This window comes from Rhinichthys klamathensis, unplaced genomic scaffold (genome assembly GCF_029890125.1).
Source record: "Rhinichthys klamathensis goyatoka isolate OS25496 unplaced genomic scaffold, OSU_Roscu_1.1 h1tg000362l_1, whole genome shotgun sequence".
Classification (NCBI taxonomy): Eukaryota; Metazoa; Chordata; class Actinopteri; order Cypriniformes; family Leuciscidae; genus Rhinichthys; species Rhinichthys klamathensis.
Genome location: NW_026606871.1, coordinates 148,666 through 167,609, shown reverse-complemented (window position 1 = coordinate 167,609; position 18,944 = coordinate 148,666). Strand labels below are relative to the sequence as shown.

Below are 18,944 nucleotides of genomic sequence, written 5' to 3'. Positions count from 1 at the left end.
GATAACAACAACAACAATAATAATTATCTCACAATAATCATAAATAAATCAATAAAACAAAAAACATTAATGGCCAAAATATGCCAGTGATAAAGAATAAATTTAAATACATTTGTGTGAATGTTTTTTTTTTACAAGTAACCACTATAAAAAGTAATATTAGTATTTTTATTAATTATAGACATGGTTTATTATTAGTAATAGAAAATCGTGATGTTTGTTTATAATGTGTTCATGCCTTATAGTTGCATTTAGCAGATTAGAGCAGGGCGATAATATAGTTTACATATTTTATGTGACGATACAAGCAATCAAGCATATATATATATATATATATATATAACTTTTAACTCTTTCCTCGCCAGCGTTTAAAAAAAAAAAGTGTCCAGTCAGCGTTTTATTTTACTGGAGATTGAGGACTCTTTCAGAAAGTGTGTAATAGCGCCCCCTACCGTATAACAGCAAAAACACAGAAAGCCAATAGCGGGGAATTGTGTAATAAATGACGGAAAATTCTTTCAATAGCGGGGAAAGAGTTAATATATCGCTGGACAAAATTATAGTTAACTTTTTTTGACAATATAACAATCAAGCAGTTGGTATTTGGGTTGCGCTTTATTGTACAGTACGCGCGCTTACAGCATACTAAGTACTGGGTAATATACAGCAACTAATGGGTTATGGTTAGGTTCAGGGTTAGTACCCAGTTATTGTAATAAGTACATAGTGTGTACATGTAGAACAGGCCTGTACAATAAAGTGTGATTTGCTGTATAGTACATAGCACCTACCGTGTGTGTACTAAGTATGGGTGATTAGAAATACATTCAACATTTAACAAATACTTCAAACCCATCAATAGGTCAAGACTTAAACACTAGCAACTGTTCAGAACCGCAAAACTGTAACAATCCAGTAGTATTAAAGTCTATTTGCATTATGGTTACACACAGATCCACACACTTTCAAGCCTGTAATGGGTTTTATGGCTCAGTAATTAGCACTGAATAATAATGAAGGCTTTAAGTCCCAGGCAGAAGCTTTCTTCTCTCAGTTTTGTATATTGCATGAGAAGATGGTTAATTAGCGGGATCCCGCGGACTGTATCGGGTCCCCATGCATGGGCTACGCAACAGACAGGGGGAATTCAATCCGGGTGTGTGTAATGAACACAGTGACCCACTCTGGTACCACCTTGCACACCCCTGTGACCCATAAGTCAATTAAAACAAGTTTGTTTTTGCTGAAGACACAAGCAGCAGTTAGCAGGGTAAACTGGAATTGGTAGAAAATTGAAATACAGTAATTGCATACTTGGTGCAGATTTAATATGGTTGATTCCCTCATGCCCCGTGAACACGGCAACTGTGGATACTATTAATTAATTCCCCACCCACGCTGGGCGGCCTTCATTATCCCAGCATGCACCGCAGGCCTCCTCCATCTATCCCGAGCTTCAGTCCCTCAGGCTCCTCTACACTTCACAGCTTTATCTATTATTCATGGGTTCGGTGCAGGCCGGCCTCCACTGCTCTCCCAATGCCCTCTGTTGCGGGACTGATATACTTGCACATGCTTTATGTGGAAGACGATCACGTTCTGTAATGGATGCCTCGGGGAGACAATGACTTAGGGTTAGATGCCTGTGCTCAGGCTTGTTACTATGGTGGCTTTGCATGTAGAAGCTGATGAATAAATGGCAGCGCTAATATACTCACTGTGTTAGAAATCTCATACTGGTACTAAATTTGGTTTGCAACCGTTAAAAAATAATGTTCTGTATGGTATGAATATTGTAGCCTGACTTCTCATATTCTAGTCAGAATGTGAGTCTGATACTGCTCCATTGGGCTTTGATTATGAGATGTGTCTTAACCGAACCAGGAAAAAAAAAACTCTGCACTCAATTGGATAGACCTACAACCAATCAGAGCAACGCAGTAAGTGACGTATGTTGAGCTACGCATAGTTGTCAACAGAACTCAACTACACGCACGCTGGAAGAAGTAGTAAAATAATGAGTGTTGCTTCTTTTACTTGGTCCTCCATGAGTGCGACCAAAGGAGAAACCACAGCGACCACAGGGCTTTCATTGCGTCCCATCTTCTTAGTGACCATCGGAGCCAGCTGATAAATTAAACTTTTGCCGAATCCCGTAGGAAGGACGGCAAACACATCTTTCCGATCGACAAATGCCTTGATTGCAGTTCTCTGTTCGTCTTTTTAAATGAATGAATGTCGATTTCTTTTACAACAGACGCGATGCTGAATCTATACATCTCAGTTCTCCAGCGGCAGTGATCTCTGAGGGAAACCAGTTCAACCCAAGCGCTCTTTGATAACGTGATGATTACGTAACTGCAGATCATCTGTCCATCATCGTATAAAGCCCGCCCTGGCAATTTGATTGGACCGACGATTTCTGAACCGATCATAATTACTCCTCAATGGATCGAGTCCAGACCGAACTTCCCGACCAAAAATGTTGTGGGCGGGGTTCGGGCTGGCATCCAAGCTATGAATATTGGGTTGTGAATGAAATTCGGACGAACTACATTCGCCATTTTGTCATTGTCATGTGACCTACGCCGTCAGTTGCGTCCCTTCACGGCCTCATGGGATAGTAAAGTGTCCATCTTGGGATAGTAAAGTGTCCATCATGGGATAGTAAAGTGTCCATCATGGGATAGTAAAGTGTCCATTGAATGCGCACTTCAGAATCTCACTATAAGTAGTAGGTCACTTTTCGCCTACTGTTTTTCGAATACTATGTATTCGGTCATATTACTCAGTAGAGCTGCTTGATTCTGGATAAATTGAGAATCATGATTTTTTTTTTTTGGTTTCAAATGGAGATCATGATTCTGAACAGACAACTAAACAAACTAATTTACTAGAGGTTCTGGCAAAATTTTAAGTGCTACAGTCTATTGCAAATGTTTAATTAATTTGAATTTATTATTTTTTTTAAAAATGATTCAACGACTCACTCATAAAGACTTGTTTCATTGGTTGATGAATCAGCGTTTTTGAACGAATCTCTTGAATGAATGATACAATGATTTTTTTTAACAGTCACGTGTCGCCACCTACTGGTGTAACGATGTAATCGATACAATCTTTATTTGAAGCGTTATGTTAATTTCAAAAGGTGATTTGCTTTATTTTGATCGCTACCGTAGACATCAGTGTTTATATCTGAACTATGAACTTTTATCCCAGTTCTTCTGTGATCATTTGAATATTTTATAACACGGAAATAATGATATTGTGTGGTTGAAAAGACAGCTAGTGAATCTGTTTATATATACACAACAACTGCGTTATCTGGATCAGCGGCAGTGCAAACGCAGATTTGGTTTAACAGACATAGCCGAATCGCTGTCGCTTATGAACGAGATCATGTGGGTGTTTGAATCGAGGTCGTAATCTTTTAATTGTGCAGCTCTACTAACTTACTCAGTTGGCGTACTCTTACTATATAGTCAGGAAGTTTTCGTTTTCGGATGCAGCGGCTGTGTTTATTGCCGTCGAAGGAAATCAGAACGTGTCATACTGAGGATATCTTTTGGTTTTCCCAACTGTTAACTTTATAGAGCATCATGATCAGATGGCAACCTCCACCGGCAGATGCTCAGAACGGTGAGATCATCGGCTACAAGATCCGCTACAGGAAGGGGACGAGGAAGAGCGAGGTGGCGGAGATCACTTCAGGATCGCAGCTCTATCAGCTCATAGATGGTAAGCTCATGTCAAACTGATGGTAAGCTCATGTCTAAGGGCGTTTTCACACCTGAAAGTCCGCACCAAGGTCCGAACCAAAGTTCACGTTTTGATACATTTTATACTTTCAGAAAGTTTTGGTTCGGTTCCACACTGCAATTATGCGAGCGCACTAAAGAACTTTACGTGACACACTCGCGTCCTGTCGTCATCATCTGTGTGGGCTGCATCTTGACATTGGGATTTGGTGGTGTCGGCCTTGGCATGAGTTTCACGGGTCAATGCCGTGCGCTCTTCCTTCCGGGTTTGGTGGTAACTTTTTTTGGTAGAATCCACCTATCGCAGAGAAAATGTTTACACATCCATACTATTTACTCATATTACTAAATACACTGTGATACATGGTGTAACACATAGTTTTCTTTAAACACTGTTATAGACCTGAAATAAAGACTCGTTCATCCTAACATTGCTCCAAATCAGTCGTCGAGATTTTTCAGTTTTTAGATTTAATTTCAGTGTGTTTCTCATACTAAGCTATCATATTGATTTAGAAGACTTGGGATACAACAAACCAATCATTAGGGTTTCTGCAGGTTTATGAAGGTAAATTTAAGACTTTAAGGGCGTTTTCACACCTGAAAGTCCGCACCAAGGTCCGAACCAAAGTTCACGTTTTGATACATTTTATACTTTTAGAAAGTTTTGGTTCCACACTGCAATTCTGCGAGCGCACTAAAGGACTTTACGTGACACACTCGCGTCCTGTCGTCATCATCTGTGTGGGCTGCATCTTGACATTGATTGGTTTGTAAATGGACGTGACGTCAGCGTGTTGTCAATTCGGCGGGTAACTTTGACAACATGAATGAACAGACGCATATCGCTGCAACTATATTGTTATTTTTATGGCATAATTTCCTGCAGCACCAACTATACACAAGGCTAGTCCAAATTCGCCAAATGAACGTCCTCGTCGTGCGAACATTTTATCGCCGCCGGCAGGAAAGGAGGAGAAGACTGCAAGTTGACTTCTTATTATGTCATCAGACCATACTTCAATTAAAAACCTCGTCTCCTCCTCTCCCCATGTGCCACGGCTCATTTCTCCTGCCACCTTCAGTTTTTTCGGCTATGCGGGAACCACCGGATCTTCCTGCAAAGGTCTGAAAGTCCGAACCATACAGAAATGCTTTCACACTAGAAACGCACCAAACCTTTGCTCAGTTTGATCCGGACCGAGACTACCTCTTTTCGTCGGACCAAATTTCATCTGTTTAGTCCGGACCGTGGTCCGGGGGAGGTTTCACACCTGTAATTTTGATTCGGACCAAATTGAAAAGTCCGAAAGTCCGGACCAAACAAGGTAGGTGTGAAAGGGCCCTAAAACAAATTTCTCCTAAGGGAGACAATAAATGCTACCTTGACCTTGACCTTGAACTCAGGACTAACAGATATTTAGTTGTTTTGAAGCTAATAACCGTGCCACTTGGGCCAATTAATAACTCTGTTCCAAAATATGCTGACAATACAAAAATATGTCCATTTAGCACAATTAATACAAAATTACACATTTATTCATGTGCCCTGATCCTATTTGAATAATTAATTAGTGTGTCATGTAATTAAATTGGTTGATTTTGTTAACCAAATTAAGTACATGATTGATACTCTAGATAGTCACCCACTGGAAATCCCATATTGGCTGACCAATTTTATTTTTAGAAGGCACCAGTTAAATTTTGTCCTTACCCATGTAGAAAAACTAATTTCTCAGACATATTCCTAAAGGGAGGAGCCTGCAAAAATAGATCCTCAAGTGACAAACTCTATCCATTAATAAAACAAAAAGTAAAAATTAAATGAAATCCCAAATAGATATCAACAGCTTCATGGGTGTCACGCTGTGTTTGGCTTCAAAGAGCATAATGGCTGTTTTCTATTCCAGTTGAGTTGAGATGAGATATTTCTCAGTTCAAAGGCTTGAAGTGGTGTGTTAAAAGAAGACATGGGTTTCTAGATCCCACAAGGCCGTAGGAACAGCTCTGCCTTTCGCATTTGACGCTCTAAGCAGACGCTTATTAACATTTTAAAGCAATTACAACCTCTGGCTTATTTAAAGACAGCAGGCATTCTCAAATTGTAGTTGTTCATGTCAGTCTAGTGTTTAAATCAGCGCTCGAGGCAAAGCTGTAGCTTGTAGGTCAGTGTGTCGCACAGAGGAGCCGGTGATGATGATGATGATGATGATGATGTGGGTGTGGTTATCGAGTGAAGCGTCTTTCTGTTTGTTTCCAGAGAAATGAGCTGACTGGTTGATCGAGATGTAGTACTTCACTGTTACTATCGTAATCATCTCGTATAGTGTGTCATAGTGGGCGACAACCTACGTCGCGTCTGCGATGCTTCACGACATCACGACAAAAAGACTAGCATGTTTAATTTTTTTAACGGTCGTCCACGACGGGTTCCGTCACATGTATGAGGTTGACCAATAGGAGCACAGAAGCTTTTCCGTACACAACTTTCAAAAATGGCGAAACGAAAGAGAGACGATTGTGCTACTAGGTGGAGTTATGACTTGGAGGAAAGGTTATTAAAAGGAAACAGAAAACAATATTTTACCTCAAGTTCTCTTTGGAGGATTGACAGCCCATACTGTCCTCTTCGAGCAATCCAGGAACGTGTCCATTGTCGGGTTTTCTTTCTTTTTTTTACGTTTTTCTGAACACAGGACAGCCAACACTCACCGCTTCATCCATTGTTTGTTTACGTTCGTTTCCGGAAGTCACTCACTACTAGTTTCGCCTTCTCGATGACATCACGCGCTATGGCAAGCCATTTTAACTTTTATTCATTTCCAGGATATGAATTGTTGATATCAACAATTACATTCTTGATATCAACAATTGTATTTTCACTAGTGAAATGTCACCATAGACTGCCATTCAAAATCAATTGTTGATATCAAGAATTGATTTCTTACTAGTAGAAATATAATTTTTGATATCAATAATTGCATTGTTACTAGTAAAAATGCGAATTCCTGATATCAATAATTAAATTATCACTAGTCTAAATGTCTATTCTTGATATCAACAACTGAATTGCTACTAGTAAAAATTTTCATTTTTGATATCTGAAAATGTATTTCTGATATCAATATTATTTCAGATATCTAAAATGGCTTTCTTACTAGTAACAATCACATTCATGATATCAGAAATTAACATTGTCACTAGTGAAAATTGAATTATTGATATCAAAAATGAACATTGTTACTAGTAGCAATTCAATTGTTGATATCAAGAATAGACATTTCAACTAGTGACAATTTAATTCTTGATATCAAAAATAAAGGTTTTTACTAGTAAGAATTGTATTTCTGATATGTGAAATGGGAATTTCAACTAGTAAGAAATAAATTCTTGATATCAAGAATTGATTTTGAATGGCAGCCTATGGTGACATTTCACTAGTGAAAATACAATTACAGATATCAAGAATGGTAGTTTTTACTAGTTGCAATTCAATTGTTGATATCAAGAATGATCATTTTAACTAGTGAAAATGTAAATGTTGATGTCAAGAATTAGCATTGTTACTAGTGAAAATGTAATTCCTGATATCAAAAATTGCCATTGTTACTAGTAGAAATATTATTCCTGATATCAATAATTATAATTTTAACTAGTGAAAATTAAATTGTTGATATCAAGTATTCATATCCTGGAAATGAATAAATACGCGCGTCGTTAAAGACGGCACAGGATGACTGGTCAGGAAGCAACGTGTAGTCTGACATGTTTCTTGTCCACGACACGACAAGATTTTAGGAGTCACAATCGCGTAATCTGACACAGTGACTATCGTAACAGACAAAAAAAATCGTGTAATCTGAACCAGGCATTAGGAAGATGAAAAAAAAAAGTGCAAATCTAGTTAATTTGTGCAGTTTTAGCTAAAAAGTTGTCAAGTCACCTTTATTTATATAGTGCTTTTTACAATACAGATTGTTTCAAAGCAGCTTTACAGTGATAACTGTAATAAGAATGCAACAAAGTTTGTTTCCAGAAGAAAATAGCGTTTTCCAGCTCAGTTTTGTTTCATTTTTGTTGTAAAAAGTTATTAATTAGGTAATTTATACATATATATATAGCCGTTCTGGAGAAAACCGTGATGTCATCGTCCAGCTCAGTTCAGTTCTCATATAATGGTGTCAATGCAGACAGATCAATAATATTGTTGAATATTAAATTAAATCACAAAATTTATTTCACAAAGCTTGTACGGCTGTATTGAGTTTATTTCTATATTTTCCAGGCCTGCAGCGAGGCACTGAATACATGTTGCGAGTGGCGGCCATTTCGGTGAACGGCACGGGTCCCGCCACAGATTGGACCACGGCTGAGACGTTCGAGAGCGATCTGGACGGTAAAAACAGGCAGAATCCTGTGAAAACTGGTGCTGGATTAGGATGACAAAGTGTAATTTGTCTCGTTCTCTGGTTTCAGAGACAAGCGTGCCGGACGTCCCCAGCTCCTTACATGTACGGCCTCTGGTGAACAGCATCGTAGTGAGTTGGACGCCCCCGGAGAACCAGGACATCGTGGTGAGGGGTTACTCTATCGGCTATGGGATCGGCAGCCCTCACGCACAGACCATTAAAGTGGACTACAAACAGAGATACTACACCATTGAGAACTTGAGTAAGACCCCTCATTATAATAATGACGCTTTGTTTGCACCCAATACGATTTCGACTAAGTGCAAAACAGCACAGATTAAGGAATTACAGTATATATATATATATTTCAGATTAAAAATATATTTTGTTTTGTTTGGACAATTTGCTTCAAGAGGCAAGAAAATATATTTCCAGTCTTCAAATACATTTTTAAAGTACTTTTTTAGAAAAATAGATATATAAACATTTATATTGAAGATGGGTATACAAAGGTAAAATATATATATATATAATTAAAACTTTTAAAGTTTATATTAAAACTTGTAAAACAAAAAAAAAGTTTTTATTTTATTTTTTGACATACAATTTATTTTATTTATTTATTTGTCTATAATAAGTTGTGTGAACATTTCAGTTGGTGTATCATAATAAAGTCAGGTTGAACTTGTCATATTAAATAAATCAACCAGACAAAAATATAGTTTAGATGTAACTATATGAATCACAGATTACCTGACCTGTATAGTGTGATGCACGTGAAATGTAAATGTCTCACTGTAAATGATGAATATAAGATGGTTATGATTTACTGTGCTGTTTTGATGTCTACTATGATATCAAATTATTGTCATATGCATCAAAGATGGCACTTGATACTTCAAAGAATACCATTTTATTATCATAAAACATTTCCAAAAACAAAAACTTCTTATTGTGCTGCAAACATGTTTTTTCCTATATTGCTATATCGGTAACACTTTACAGTAAGGTTTCATTAGTAATTTACATTTTGCATTTACAATGCATTAACTAACATGAACTAACAATGAGCAATACATGTGTTACTGTACATTTGTTTGTTAGTTCACAATGCATGAGGTAATGTTAACAAATACAACTTTTATTCTTAATAATGTATTAGTAAATTCTGAAATTAACGTTAATTAAGATTAATAAATGCTATAGAAGTATTGTTCATTCTTTGTTCATGTTAAATAATGTTAACTATTGTTAACCCTCAGACGGTCTTCGTTTCGGAGTCACATCCTCGGCCTTCCCGGTCAGAAGTGACCGGACACCTAAAAATGAAACTTCCTCCATCCCAGTAAAACCAATGCAATTTATTTTTGTTCTATAATATTTATTCTTTTTAATTTAGTATTTTGAGACAATTTGATTGAACTTATTCATATTTATGCAATATTTATGGTAAATTTTTTGCCATTGAAAATAATGAATTTTTTATTTTATTTTTATTTTTTATTTATTTGTCTTCTATTAGGGGTGGAACGGTACATGTATTCGTATTGAACCGAAGCGGTACGGGCGTCACGGTTCGGTGCACGAATTTACACGGAGAATACACGGTATAAAAATAAATAAAACTCGCGTGCAAATTAATTAATGTAATGCGGAACTACTGTTAGATACGCGGGTTCTTTAGGGACACATAATCTGTACCATCGGCTTAGCTCTGAACGCGCGTTCACTTCAAACTTTGGCTTTATACGGCATCCTATTCGCTTTGGACTAGCGTCGAACTAGACGCGAATTTGACGCTCTATTCGCGTTTGGTGTGACCGTGACCGCATAATGAACAGGCTGCGATGTCAAGATTGCAATGCTTGTGTGTGTGTGTGTGTGTGTGCGAGAGAGAGAGAGAGAGAGAGAGAGAGAGAGAGAGAGAGAGAGAGAGAGAGAGAGAGAGAGAGAGAGAGAGAGAGAGAGGCGCGTGGTTCCCGCCCAATTGGGCGGTTTTGAATTTGATTGTGCGGGTAAAAAAGGGTTTGGGCGGGTGGTCAAAATTTGGGCTGGTTTGGGGTCATTTCGGCGGTTTTCAAACATCTACATTTTAAAGTCTTGGTTAAAAAAAAAAACGAAACTAAAGTGCATGTAGTCCATAAAATCAGTCATCATGACATACTGTACACACACGCTCATGCAGAGTCAGCTGGCGTTAGTGTTGACATCACCGACGAGCACGCACTTCTAGCCAATCAGCGATCCGCAGGCAGACGCGATTGAGCGCGAGAAGTTTCAAGTGATCGCTACGGCAAAGTGACATAGCCTACTATACAAAAGAGTGTACAGTAGTGAGCAACTCTAAAAAACGCACAGGTAGAAGGAGATCACTCTATGGTGAATATAACTCTGAGAGGAGAGCACAGTTGAATGACTTGAATTGAAATCAAATATGGGACGATTCCTGTCCATGTCATATGTGCACACTAGCCTAACCAAACATCTGCACCTTTACACCATCCAGACTGCACTCTACTTGTCCCTGACGGCTGCTGAAAAAGGTTTGAATCAACGATGAATCCGTTTTGACTGCTAAATTCTGCGTTATGTTCTGCAATGTGTACTTCCGAGGGTTAAAGTCATCGGCTCATTTCTTGATTGCCGTTTTGACAGTGTCCACCTGGACATTTTAGTCATATTGGCTAATGCTCCTTAATTATTGCCCTGTTTTGATCTGTTTTGCTGGAAAATTTATTTATTTTTTATTTTATTTTACCATCGTTATTTTGTTTTAAGGAGATACCAATTGTGCTTATCAACCTTAAACGACATGGTAATGAAATTATATCACATTATTTTGGCAGTAAAATTTTGGGCGGTTTTTTCTTGTAGTGGGCGGGTTTTGGTGAGCTTTTGGGCTGGAAATCACCGTCCCAATCTGGCAACACTGCGCGCGGGCGCGATCGAACTGTGTGTGAGAGAGAGAGAGAGAGGCGCGCGATCGAACAGTGGAAACATAAAAAACATACTCCGTCATTTTGTTCAGATCATTAAACCTGCAAAGTGTTTACTTATATTTGTGTACACTCGCAATAAAACACAACATTGTGCTTTTGTCACACTGTAAACTCTTGGCAAACTGTAACCTACAACTGTCACCCAACCAAAATCACACACACACACACACACACACTGTTTTAAAAGCAAAACATATTTATCCAACTCCATTTCAAAACAGTCTGTGGGTCCCATCTTTTAGACATTCATCATATCGCATTGGTTTTAATTTCTTGTCCTCGGAGCGCTAATCTCACACATTCTACATTGATTAAAAAAAGAAAATCGAATGTGTTTTTAATGGTAGTATTATTTTATACAGAAATCAATTATTTATAATTCAGATGAGAATAATGTTACATTGTCAATTAATAATGTTAATCAAAATTAAGGATTATAATATATTCATCTGAAATATAGCAAAATAATTTTAAATTAATTCAGGTACAATTACCAAACATATCGCAAGGTCTTTTTGTCTTTTTATTAATTTAATTAATAAACTAATTATATAAAACTATTGTCAGTGCACTACAAATAAACTGGTTCTATGCCTTTATTAATAAAACTTATTTAAAAAATACAATGCCTTCTGCATTTTTGTTTTGCTTTTCCCTCAACTGCACCAAAATCGTACCGAACCGTGATGTCTGAACCAAGGTATGAACCGAACCGTGACTTCTGTGTACCGTTCCACCCCTATCTTCTATGCAGTATTTTCGGTTAAAATAGAGACTAGGCTTTCAGAAAAAAAAAAAGAAAAAAAAGAAAAAAAAAATCAATTTATTAAACATTAAATTAAATAAATCATGTTATTGCATGGGTTTACCACTAGATGCCTGTATAGCTCTAAATGGAGATGCTTGTGAATTCTAGTTGTTTTTGGACCAAATTACTTACTTTTAAGATGTGGATTGAATGTATTTTTTTTTAGAAATTCTCAAATAATACTTTTTGCCAAGGTTTATAACATTTTATTAATTATTATTTTAATAATTTTAATAATTATTATATTAATTATATATATATATATATATATATTAATTATGATTATTAATTATGTTATGTTTTTCACTCTTGATGTTTTAGAGTTTCACCCCTTCATTGCTGAGCACTTTTTTCTTCATCGTGGCCGATTTGTAGATAATTTTTGTGTTTTTGTCAATTTCCCATTTATTTCCTATGGGGGGGTCATTGTTGACCGAAGACCAAAATCGTCACTATTTTTTTTACGACCACTTAGCATGCTCGGATCATGAACTCAATTTTTTTGTGTGTTCACATACCTAATGCCAGAAAAGTCTCCAAGTTTCATAACATTCCGATAAAGCTGTGATTTTTAGAAATTCAAAACAGAAAATTTTCCTTTTAGAAGACCGTCTGAGGGTTAACGTTACCGCTATATCCCCAAACCTGCAATAATACCACTGCACTTTTTGGTAACTGAATTGGTAACATGTTCAATTTATGATTCTTAATCATACATTGTGAACATTAATTCACATCTTTATCAGACAAACATGCCGTACTGTAGCACTCATTAAACAGCTCTGTTGTCTATAAAAGTGAATGAAAGGAAACATAACTAAGTGAATGGATTGTGGGACTCGAGAGTGGGAGATTTACCCCTCTCTCTTCACAGCGTTGTAATCACATTTAAAGAAAAGAGAAAAAATATTCATCAGAAGAAACGGCATAATTTCAGTTTTCGCAAATCATCTAATTACACGAGCGAGAATCAATAATGGTGTTTAAATCTGCACCCCTGCGAGGATGATGAATATGTCTGAGCTCTCAGTGGAGCTGTGGGTTTGATTATCTAAATGATTGTCTTTCTCCTGCCAGATCCCAGCTCACACTACGTCATCACACTGAAGGCCTACAACAACGTGGGGGAGGGAATCCCTGTGTACGAGAGCGCCATCACACGACCCCAGTCAGGTAGGTCATATAACACAACACACACACACACACACACACACACACACACACACACACACACACACACACAGCTTCAATATACTCGTTCTAAAACAGTTTAAATCATTCACTTCCTCATTAAACATGTTTGGCATTGCTGTATTCCTAATAACAGGAATGCTAATGATTGCATATTCTGTGTGGTGGTGTATAAAATCAATATCACATTTGTAATCATGCTGATTTTTGGAGGGAAAAAAATGTGACTATATTAAATTATATAAATATAAAAGACATACAGAGGTATTTTTGCCCCCTTATCTGGAATATTAGAGGTATTATAAACACATTTTTAATAGACTAAGCGCGCAGTGTATGTGTGTGTTTTTGTAAAGTGAGACATATTCGTTAATGTCAGATGACACATCGTTAAAATAAAAATCACGATATTATCGTAGACGATATATATATCGCACACCCCTAATTGTCGATAATAATTTAATTGACAAAACGTATAAATGGTTGATTAAGCAAGTTCATCATTGGAGTGTGTAGTTTTGAGGTGTGTGTGTACACACGCATGGCAGACACAGGAGGAAAATGAAGTGAGCGCGCCGTAGTTGTGTAATTAAACAAGTGTCCAAAAAAAAAGAAGTAATTTTATGGAACATAAGAACTACTTACTTGTGTAAACGCCACAATAGAAGTACATAGAATAAACTATGGTAAACCAAGACCTGTCAATCTGTGCGATCAAACCAACCCAAGCTGTAAAACAGTGTTCGATTGGTCTCTACACATCGTCCCTAACCACTCCAGTTCCAGTTTCCATTGGTTTAACTTTCAATTGACGTTGGAAAACACTCCTGGAAGTCGTATTGCTTTGTCTTATGTTGTGTTCGGGCTCGTTCCAGATCACCTGCTGGAAATAAACGTTTACTAATGTTTCACAAAGTTAACTTACAAACCAAAAGTGGCGCAAAAGCATCATGTGTATTCAGTCTACACATGCGTGTCAATTAGATGCGCTTTTTCATACAAAAACTTAGCAAATGCTAGTTTTCAATGATATATGACACAATTCTGATATGTATGATTTTACAGATCACATTTTCATGTAAAGCAGTTATTTTTCACACTTTGAAAATAGAGCACTTCTAATATGTCAGCGAATTCAAAAGCACTTATTAAGTGATGGTCGTATTCCCTATATTGAAAAGATTATAATGTCCGCAACACTGCTACTTACTCCCATATTTTAATAAAAAAGGCAACGTTTCGACCCTACTGGGTCTTCTTCAGGCAATTGGCAAAACACATTTGATACAGAGTTATATAGGCCTTACAATCTGACCCACCCCGTGATTTCAATTAGCTTGATTGGGTCTAAACAAGCCAAATAACCTCACTCATTAATTAATTAAGAGAACACTTGCATGGAAAAAACTATCAACATACACAAGAATCAATTCCATATGCACATAACTTCCTAAAATATAGTCAGAAACATGCAATTAACTACCAAGAAACAGTGCATACTCACATATACATGTCATATATATATAAATCCACAACCAAATACATAGGCTACATAAATACACATTATATTATGACATATACATGACACAAAGCCATTCATTATAAGAATGGCTTTATGTCAAAATCTTCATTAAGACCATAAGGAGACATTGTGTTCAAGTAGTAAATCCACCGTATTCCCTATATTCACTGTAAAGCCAAGCTTCTACGCTTAAAGGGGTCATGAACTGGCTTTTTAATTTTTTTTATATTGTTGTCTGAGGTCAACTTATGACGTTCGCTTGGTTTTTACATTCAAAAACATCAAAATGAATAAGTAATAGGCTATTTTCTACCCTAGTTTTGAAAAACGCTTGGTTTTTATGGGCGTCTCGCATTGAAGACTTGGAAGTAAACGCCCACTGCTGTGAGTGGATAACAGTTTTGCATATTATAATGAGTTTCGTGTAATGCGCGAATCGGTGGGCGGGGCTAAACCGGCCGTGTTGAAGTAGGCGTTGATCTTCTTCTGCGGGGGTGGTGTTTTATCCTCTTTGTCGTCATAGTTCCCCACTTTGAAAAACGAGTCGTTTGCTGAGCCTGGTGTCAATAAAAGCTTTTATTGGACTAACAAGGACGTTTTCAATTCGGAAACTTACAGGATATTCTTATAATATGATGAACTCTTAGATGTCAAAAGCTCAAGGAAAATTTGATTTCGCAGTTCATCACCCCTTTAAACGACGCCTTTTTTGTGTTGGTTAAGCAAGTGGTTGTTGAGTAACATGTTGAGGTTATGGTTAGCAATTAATTGATTAAATTAGCGATCGATTATGGGAATTTATGTAAATTGACATCCCTATGGATGATGATGCCACATTTATTTTAAAATAACAAAAGCTCAAGAAACTTAATGGAGTCTAAGCCATGTCTCATTGAAGTCTCTTAAGTTTCTGTTGAATTTCTGTTCTTTCTAGGTAATCATATTGATGCTACGGTTATGCATAAGTGTTTGCGTGTGTGGTTCTCTCATTAGAGACCGTCGTAAGCGTTCTCCAGCAGACCCCGGTGGTCTCCAATGCTTTTCTTCCTAGCAACCCGAGGAATTGTCATGATGATGAGATGCAGATAAAGCCATCTGCGCTTCACAACTGAAGGGCTGCTTAATAGCGCTGAGCATGATGGAGATGCAGAGCTTTGATTAAACACTGCTCGTATATCTGACGTACAGGAACATCTTAACATCACAGGAAATGAGTCACTTTGCTGACATGATTATAATTAACATTATAAAACACTGGTGATCTCGTTGTTCATGGTGAAATTGAAATTTTTTATCAACTGAAGTGATAAATGTTTTCCAAGTACAGTTTTTCTTGAGCAACTAGAAACATTTTTGTGCAAAATTAGATTTAACCCCTTAACTCTCAACATCCCGCAAGCGGAAACGCTACTTTAAAACCTTTTAGCAGGCTCCTCCCCCTAGTGGGCGGGGTCATGTTTCATATTGTTAAATGTATTAACTTTTTATAAAAAAAAAAATAATAATCTTGACAAAACCCATGGTCGGAAAGGTTTGATAGTCAAAAGGTTCCATATGTGGTGGCTGTTTGTGATATGAGTGATATTGTGACAGAGAACACATAATAAAAAAAATAAAAATAAAAATCTATGAAATGTGTGTGTCACCCGGTGGCCATTTTTTGGTATAGTGCCTAAACAAAATCTCATAGGAACTTATATCAACTTCAACTTGTTTTGTCTACTGAATGATTGACAACGTAGTAGGGCTGCATTATTTGATTTAAATCATTACTTTTTTAATTTTTAATTTATTAAATTGCAATTTGTCTGATATTGTGATTTGTGATTTAAAAACAAAGATTACAGGTTTGTTGTGCTTGTTGTAGGGCTGCATAATGTGGCCAAATTGTTGTGATTATATATTAATATGGCTATATAATAATAATAATTAGAGAACTTGATTCACACTGGACAAGTAATGAAAGAGAGAAAAACTAAAGCTGGCCACTTTATTGAACACCGGATGATTTCTCACCTGCCGTTTTGATCAATGGTACACTCTTATTACCTCCCAGCATGCAATGGGGTACATGGCATTTCTCATTTCTCCTGGTTTACCTTTAACTGAACTCAAGGGAATCTTCTGGAGGGCTTTGAAGATCTCGCTTACCCATTCCTTCACACACAAGCATCTCTTCCACCATTAGAGAGAATGTAGGAATGTTTAGTAAGAGGTAAAGGTGACTATTTTCCCTCTTCCAGGATATAAAGACATGTTTAGCATAGAAAAAGAGATTTTAATATTCTATTACTGGATGTAAAACAGTATGTGTGTTCGACAGTGTTGGGCAGTAACGCGTTACTGTAACGCAATTACTTTTGACAGTAACTCATACTGTAACGCATTACTTTTTAAATAAATTAACTCCGTTACCGTTACCATATGGTGCGTTTGTCCGTTACTTTTTTAAATTAATTAATTTTGGCTGAAGTGTAGCCTACAGCCTAACCTGTTTACAGCACCCGTCCCTTAAAATACGGAATTGTCCCGTATTTACAAGTAAAATTACGCGTCCGTATAAAATCAATAAGGGACGCGATTTGTCTCGTATTTTACATAAAAGCAAGCGGCACTAAAAGATGCTTTAATACTTGCAGAGACATCAAACAGAAAGCACAAAACCTTTCTTTAAAGTGAATTTCGTTTTGTATTAATTGTATCTTAATTTTAATCAATGTTTCATCAACCAATTGCCTGGATTTAATAAATAAGAAGTAAATATAGCAGACGATAGATAATCACGAAATGGAGGCGCCGGCGCGTGAACTGGAGCTCGTCTCATAAATGAACCGAAACTCGGCGTATAAGGTAACCTACTTGCCTCACAGACATGTCTACTTTTAAACAGAACAATTCTCTCTTTCAATTTTCTCTCTTTCTCTCTGGCGCATCTACTGCGAAGATCGCGAGTCAGCATAGCGAGTCACCTCAGAAATCCTTGTGATATATTCAGTTTGTGCTGGTCTGACTCAAATAAAATAGTGTTTAAAAATTACTTTCTGTTTAAGTCAGTTTTGTGTTTGTATAGACCATAACGCATAAAAGGGCATTAATGGGAACATTAAAGAATGTTTTTTTTTTTAAGTAACTAAAAAGTTACTTTTAACAGTAACGCATTACTTTTTGGTGTAAGTAATCAACAAAGTAATTGAGTTACTTTTTGAATGAAGTAACTAGTAACTTTAACTAGTTACTATTTCTTAGTAACTAGCACAACACTGGTGTTCGATGAGTGAAATACTGTGCAATGCTTTGCTCTATATATGTAGTGTTATGTTAGGCATTGCATGCTAGTTTGACAGTGAGTTCCAGGGAACAAGCAAAGATCAACCTCACATACTTACAGTGCTGTGTGAAAGAGGTCTGCTTCATCACTCTGGAAAATAACCTGTTTTTTCCCCACTTTTCCATTTGAAAACAAGCCAGAAAGAATGTGTTCTCAGTTTTTACACATATAAAAGCAAGTGAGCATATTTTCCCACTGCGAATTGTTATTCTTGGAGGGAGCGTTTAGGAAAACAGGTGATTTAAGGCAGGCAAACGGCTTTAAATCTATAAAAGGATCAGACTTCCAGATTCATTCCCTATATATTTGTATTTGACAGTATCATATCAGCAAACCCGTGCAGCACCGCGCATTGAAATTATTTGAAAGATTTAGCTTGATATAAAGCTGTGGAGAAATATGTGCATCTCCAGTGCCTTGACCTAGACAAGGTCGTTGTTTCCACAATGAATAGACAGGAAAGAAAAATAAAAGCCTTTTTTTCTGCTTCCTCCTGGGACACATTTGGTCAAATTGCAGTATAAGCATTATTATTCATTAGAGCAACAGATCTTAACATTTTGTTTGCTGCATACTAAATGAGTTTAATTTAATCCTGATAATTCAATAGATTTTCCAAACTTACAAGAAATATAAGGTGTAATAAATTTTGTTACGATACAAACTTGTGCGTTTATAAACAAGTCGGTAACACTTTACTTGAAGGGGTGTGCATAAGACTGACATGACACCTTCATAATCATGACATGACACATGTCATGATTATGAAGGAGGGTTAATGCATGTTTATGACAACTGTCATTAAGTGTCATTCGCTCAATTATGACATTTTTAATGCAAATATGACATTGTTTGAGATGTCTTTGTTATGACAACTTGACATAAACCAATACATCATAACCTGTCATAAAAATGACATAGCCGAT

At 36.8% G+C, this 18,944-nt stretch overlaps 1 protein-coding gene across 12 annotated transcripts in view; it reads left to right on the top strand.

Annotated features, from left to right (window-relative positions):
• Positions 1 to 18,944, top strand: part of neo1a (neogenin 1a) — a 224,080-nt gene that overhangs the window by 188,240 nt on the left and 16,896 nt on the right. For all 12 annotated transcript variants that reach the window (XM_056233182.1, XM_056233176.1, XM_056233175.1 and 9 more), the window contains exons 13-16: positions 3,597 to 3,741; positions 8,047 to 8,157; positions 8,238 to 8,432; positions 13,055 to 13,150. In XM_056233182.1, coding sequence (XP_056089157.1) covers positions 3,597 to 3,741; positions 8,047 to 8,157; positions 8,238 to 8,432; positions 13,055 to 13,150 — 547 coding nt within the window. The remainder of the gene's footprint in view (positions 1 to 3,596; positions 3,742 to 8,046; positions 8,158 to 8,237; positions 8,433 to 13,054; positions 13,151 to 18,944) is intronic.